General features: G+C 34.8%; 1 protein-coding gene across 1 annotated transcript; it reads right to left on the bottom strand.

The window, feature by feature from the left end:
• Window positions 1-304: 304 nt before the first annotated feature.
• LOC118197363 (U15-lycotoxin-Ls1c-like) lies at window positions 305-6,434 on the bottom strand. The gene is made up of 2 exons (XM_035368863.2): window positions 5,923-6,434; window positions 305-836 (listed from the first exon to the last, which is right to left on the bottom strand). The coding sequence occupies exons 1-2, from the start codon at window positions 5,978-5,980 to the stop codon at window positions 592-594; spliced, it is 303 nt and encodes a 100-aa protein (XP_035224754.1). The 5' UTR covers window positions 5,981-6,434; the 3' UTR covers window positions 305-591.
• Window positions 6,435-6,859: the final 425 nt, after the last annotated feature.

The raw sequence follows: 6,859 nt of genomic DNA, 5'->3' as shown, positions 1-6,859 counted from the left end.
ATTTGAGAATGTCCCGCCTTTATCTTTGATTTCTTTTCATAGTAAAATTTTCTACTTTTCGGAGGCTAATGTAAAAAAAAAATTACCTTGAGTAATGTGGCATGTAAGACGGAGGTAGCCAAAAGATACCAGTCGTTGATCTTCACTTTTTTAATAAGAAGTCATTTGACAACTTTGAATAATGAGCTCATTGAAGAATGCTCAATAAACGATTTTCTTCACTCTGTTTTCCAAGTTTATTAGACGTTAAAGAGGCATAAAAATGCACATCCAAATATTCCACACACTGTTACAGTCATAACATTTTCCATTTTTATTTTAGCATAACAGGGCGAAGGAAAGTAATATTGTTTCAATTCCAATAATTACGAAATATAAACAAAAGATACCTTAATAAAAGTTACTAAGGCTTAGTCAATGATGTAATTTTTAATTAGCATAGTTTTAATACAAAAGCTGCAGGAGATTGAGCCATCTTAAAACGAACAACAAAGTTTTCACATAAAATGCCATTTCAATCAAGTAGATTGTCAGTTACTACTTAAGTTGATTTCTGCAAAGATATTTGAATCCAATTTTTGATATGCCATTCTATTTTCCTCCCTTTTTCCCAAATAACCATTCAAATCCCGTTGGAGGATACACGGTACCCAGCTCACATTCTTCTCCGTCCTTTAGTGCGACTCCGTTGGTTGGAGTGTCACTGGGATGCTTGCACACGTTGCCACAAGGCAGTTTACAGCAGATGGACCATTCAGCACAGTCGTTTTGAGAGCAGCAATCGTTTTTCTTGTAATTCACTGGGCATTTGTCATCTCTCAGTCGAGGACAGTACTCTGGAAGAAAAGTGGAAATGTTAGACACCTTTCAGCTAACAAATGCAATTTTATACAGTCTGAATCTGAATAAGTGGGTAGAATAGAAGGCAGGCTATAGGAGCAATATTCGTCATAAATGTATGGTAGGAAAACAAACGGCGAGTCGCTTGTATATAAATGGTGTAAAAAGGGCCCGTCCTCGTGAGACCAAGTTCATAGATTTTATGACATGTTCTACTATTATTATTTCTGCAAGTACTATAAAAGAATTGCCTGGTTCAATTTGTAAAACAATTTCAGTTTAAGTTCTCGCAAAGAACTAAATTATGCAGGAATTTATTATCTTAGTGACAACAGGTAGACAATTTTTTAATTGTTTTAGATAAAAGTCAGGCACATGGAAAGTAATCTTCTGCGTTAAATTACGTTTGGGAGCTAGGATTTTTTTAAAAATATCTTTTTAAAAATTTTAATGGCTTTTAATCCAAAGATGCTTGTCCTTGAAGGACTAATGTTTCCGATTTGCGACTATGCGTCGAATCACTATAAACAGCGTATCACTTTTCAAATTGTTGCCATTAAATGTTAGAGTCCTGCATTATATTTGAAGAAATTAAATGATGAAAAGTTTGCATAAATGTATGTATATTTCTCGCAATGTGCGGTACATAGACAACAACGGTAAACTACGGTACATAAAGCCGTCGAATTTTGAATGACGTAACCCTCCTCCAAATATGGGCATGTGGAAGACCAAATTTGAAGTTTGGAATTTGTTTTATTATCGATTTCATATTTTATAAAACTTTAACGATTTTTGATTAACAAACTCAAGGATTTCAAAGCGAGCAATGGCAACGTTGTACAGAAAAAACCTTTTTATCTCCAACGCGCGGAACTCTGTATCGGAAATTCTAAAGGTATACTCATTTTAAAATTATTTGGCGACATTACTGTTGAACTGAATTTTATGGTTTAAGTGCGAAGAACATGATATTTAATAAATAAACGTAACACACAAAACGCTAAAAAAACGGCCCTTTAGACGTAATTTAAAATCTGAAACTTTTCAGATTTTCTTAAAATTTAATTTTAACGTTTTTTTTTTTTTTTTCGTTTAGTTTACTATGTCTAGTAATTCAATAGTTACGTCTTTCCTTCATGCAAGGCCAGCGATATTACAAACAGCACAATGAATATATAACAGTTGTGTCAAGATTATGATCCGCATCTAGACACTTGGTAAGTCCAAACAGTTCATGGCAGTTAGGCATAGTCCTCCTTTCCTTACTTTACCTAAGTTTCTGTTTATTCTAACATCGATTCTTAAGTCTATCGATTGCTTCTTTATTTAATTTATTTCCTAACAGAATACTCTTTCCCCGAGCAGCAACATCCAGGCTTACATGTAGACTTTATGAGCCTCTTAGCCGTCTATTCGGCTGCGTTCTCGGGGAACGGTTGAGCAGAGAGTAGAAGGTTTTTGCCAGGAAGATAACAAACTGTGAAGCTAAGGCCAGAACAGTGGTCTTTCTTGGTGGCACCCACTCACTCAATATTATTCTTAGGAAACTTTATTGGCATTTTACAGTATTTTTGACAAGAAATTATGCAGTTTTGCAAACCACCGACTTAAAACCTCTCAACGAACACGATGTCTTCCTGCATCCACATGACTACTTGTCACGCCTCTGCTCTCTTTTAGCCTGTCCTGCGAACTGACTCTGAAGCATTGCACACCTGAAGGGCTCATAGAAGCAATATAAAGAAAGACAGCCGGAACAAAGCACGCATAGCACATGCTAATCGCGGCAATAAATTAAGACTTGGATCTTGAACCCAACGGCATTTTCTGCTGTGATTGCCAAGAGGATTGCTGGTTATCCAAACCGCGAAATTTCCAGGACGATGGACTGGTCGAAGTGGTCCCAGAGCTTGTCCACCAAGATCATCGGATCTCTGGTGTTTGGACTTTTTCAGGTAGGGACGTATGAAAAGGCTAATCTACCGAGTGCCCCCATTGAAACCAATATGGATCAAATCGCCATTCTGCTTTTAGTTTGTTTTATGTGATCTATATTTCTAAAAAGTGAAACAATTTCACTTTGAAAATCGATAGACTTGAATTTGTTAAATATTTAGTATAAAAATGAGTATGACCATACTTTTATTGCAGTTGCTCATCTTGAATAATTAACCCCTTCTTTGAGAAATGCTTTTTTTATCTTTAAAAAAAAAAAGTCTTCAGCTGTCGTTTGATTCCGAACCTTAAGCAAAGCACTAAAAACTCAAAGCACAGATAAAAATACTGTGTTATAATATTATCATTATAACACGAGAATAAAATGCCTTTCCCCATCAGCAAATCTCTCTAGTCAGCAAATTCCGTTGTCTATTACTATAACCCCTTTACGTGACCCACCTTATATTGACTGGCCAGTTTTTGAGCTTTTTCCCCAGTTTGAGATATCCTACGTCTTATTTTCCGTCGTCATATTTACTAATAAACAGCTTCAGTATGATGCCCAAAAATATAAATCAGAGTGGCATTTTAAGCTGGAAAAAGAAACAACGAAGAAAGCCACGAAGGCCGCGAAGAAAAAAGTACGTAACCAAAGTTTTGGGTCACTAAATGAAATATTTTACTCTTAACATGAATCAGAAAAGAAAACTAATAACGTATAAATGAAAAATATATGTATTGATGACGCATAAATGTATGTAGTAATGACGTATAGATGTATGTACTAATTACAATGTATGAACTAATTACGGATAAACGTATGAACTAATAACGTATAAATGTATGAACTAATGACGGATAAATGTGTGAACTAATAACGTATAAATGTATGAACTAATGACGTATAAATGGGAAAAGTATGAACTAATGACATACAGTGGAACCTCGAGATACGAGTTTAATCCGTTCCAGCATTGAGCTCGTATAACGAATTTCTTGTATCTAGAAAGAAACTTCTCCATTGAAAATAATGGAAATCCAGTTAATCCGTTCCGCACATCCAAAAATCTCATTACCATCTCATCTTCAGTCGACGTACCTGTTGTTTTCGGAGAAGGTCCAAGTACAAATTCTTAGCATTTGCGCAAATGATAGCTTCCGACACCGAATCACCTTTTAACTGCTTCTCGTTAACCCACACCAACAACAGCTTATTAACATCTTCTGGGAGTTTTGGACCGTGCTTGGAAATAATGGTAACTTCTTTGACCACATCATGTTTCTTAATTTCTTCCTTTTCTTCGGAATAGTGCAGATCGTCGATGTCGAACGGCCGTTAAGTCTTTGCCAATTCCGCCACTCTTACACCCCGCCTTACATTTATCTATGATTTCTTTCTTAATTTCAACGGCCATGGCTTCCTTCTTTTTCTCTGAAGCATTATCTGAGGCAACAATCTTCTTGAGAGGCATCGTGAAATAATTATTTTCACGTTAAATGTAAAAAACAATTAACTCACAAGCGCACAAACAAGTAGATCAAAGAACAGTGAGTGATCTGACGAGACCTTTCCCCGAGTTCGAGCCGGATCGGGAAACGTGTCACGCATACCAACAGCCTGGCTGGTTGCTCGTTACTCGAGTCAATTCTCGTATTTAGAGACGAATTTTTCGCTCATACTCTCCTCGTATCTCGAATTTTTCGTATATAGAGGTTCTCGTATCTCGAGGTTCTACTGCATGTATCTAATGACATATAAATAAGAAATGTACAAATGGGGCTTTCTCGTATCGTTACAAAGATAGTACAGTATATATTATGTGTGATTCATATTTTTTAAAAAATTATCTCGTTATTTTAAATGAAATAGACTATCTATCTTAGTCGAGGGGGGAAACTTAGCTTAATTTTATTTCTGCAAAAGTTAAGAAAAAAAATATATTGTCGTTGAGTTTCCATCAAATAATTTCATATAGGTTCACTTCAGTGAAATATGAAATCGATTGCAAGTTTACACATGTATGTATAAAAGAAATTAAGCAAACAAAACAAAAAAGAAACAGTTTTTTACAGACAATTTAGTATTTCTCATTCATCTAATTCAGTTCACACTTCGCGACAAGGCAAAAATACATAAAAACTCAAAATATCTATATTAAAAATTACGAAGTAAATTTTAAACACTTATTTCCTCGAAAAAATTCCAGATAGGATTAAGCATGATTTAATTCGCAATAATAAATGAAGGCGTTATCTTTGTTGTTGCGAAGCTTAGTCTCTCTAGACGTTTCGTGCGCCCGATTGCAACTAAACTACGAGGTGCACATATACATATTATAGCAGTCCTATATACAAAATTTCAACGTTCTGAGGCTACTCGTTTTTAAGTTATGCGAGATACGTACGTACGTACAGACGCTACGAAAAATTCTTTTCAGAATTCTTTTTAAAGCAGCTTTATAATTTTTTTTTTGAGGAAAAGAGTCTTTTATTCTGTTCTTACGTACAGATGTCACGCAAAAACATTGTTAAATTGCATTCGAGAGCGGTCAAAAAGGATATTTTCGTTGAAATATGCTGCCTAAAACTTTTCGCGATTACAATACTTCCTTTTTACTTTGTACAAAGAAGTAAAAACATAAAAAAGGGGGGAAGAAAGGGTTTAAGCTCTTGGAAATATAGCAAAGCCCACACGGGTGTCTGCTTAAGAAGAGACAAGCTTTCGTGGAAGACTTTTTTAAGAGAAATTAGCTCGTATTCATGTTCCCCACGGAGAAATCTGCAAAAATCAACCATGCAGGCAGCTCGTTCGCCTGGGGTCGAGTCCATCTGGAATTTCCAGCATCAAGCGGTGTTAACCACTCTGCCACTGATGTAACTCAGGAAGAAAGAAATCCGATTTTAAAAGATTAATTATGGAATCTTGTAATACTGTCAGAAATACGTAGGTGTGTATAATATCGCAAAAATTCGAGAGGCTGAAACTAGCTCAGATATTACAATTTCAAGACTTGAACAAAATAAACAAAGGCATTGAACAAAGAAACAGAGAGAGGAAAAACCAAGCTAAATTCTGAATGAAATTCCTTTGACTGAATATGCAATAATTAATAATTTGCAACTTGCGTAATATATACTTACTTTCGGATGCTGCTACAGCAATGCAGATGACCAACAGAATAAATAGCTCAGTCTTCATATTCGTTGCTATTCCCTACTAAATATTAAAGTAATTAAGTATAAAATAGGCTAATTTAAGGAATGTGTGAGCTATTCCAAATATATGATAGATATTACAACAATCAAGTAGAATCAGAAATAATACATTTAAAATACAAGCTTGCAAGAAACCGCTTGTTTTGTTAAAAAAATATGCTATTACGTCACCCAAATAAAATAATAGCAACCAGTGCTTGCTATTATTTTATTATTAGCCCTAAGGAGCAATTTGCCCAGAACGGCTATTAATTTCGTTTTAGTATTTTACGTTGATTCACAATAAACGGCGAATAACATTTTAAATTGTTGTCACCAAATATTAGAGCCCTGTATTATATTCAAAATTAATTAAAAGAAATTAAATAATGAAGAATTTGCATAAATGCGTGCATATTTCTGCCACTGTAATAAAACAGCGGTACCTAGAACCATCAAATTTTGAATAACGAACGTCTTCACCCGAATATGGGCATCTGGAAGCCCAAATTTGGAATTTGAAATTTCTTTTATTACCTGTTTCATATTTTGTAAAGCATTTATGAGTTTTTAAGTAAGAAACTCAGCGATTAAAAAAAAAAAAAAAAAAAAACCCTTCTTATCTCTAGCGCGCGGAACTGTGTATCGGAAATTCTAAAGATATTCTCATTTTAAAATTATTTTGCGACATTGCTGTTGCACTGAATTTTATGGTTTAAGTGCGAAAAACGTGATATTTAATAAATAAATGTAACACACAAAACGTTAAAAAAATACCACTCTGGGCGTAATATAAAATATGAAAACTTATAAGGTATTTCTCCCGCCTTCTTAGCGAGCCTTTGTGGTGTAGTGGTCTGCATGCTCAGCGCGTAATTGAGAG

This window comes from Stegodyphus dumicola, chromosome 1, assembly GCF_044657685.1.
Source record: "Stegodyphus dumicola isolate Sdum_Otavi_A_Nest chromosome 1, ASM4465768v1".
NCBI lineage: Eukaryota > Metazoa > Arthropoda > Arachnida > Araneae > Eresidae > Stegodyphus > Stegodyphus dumicola.
This window is presented reverse-complemented; position numbering and strand designations above follow the sequence as displayed.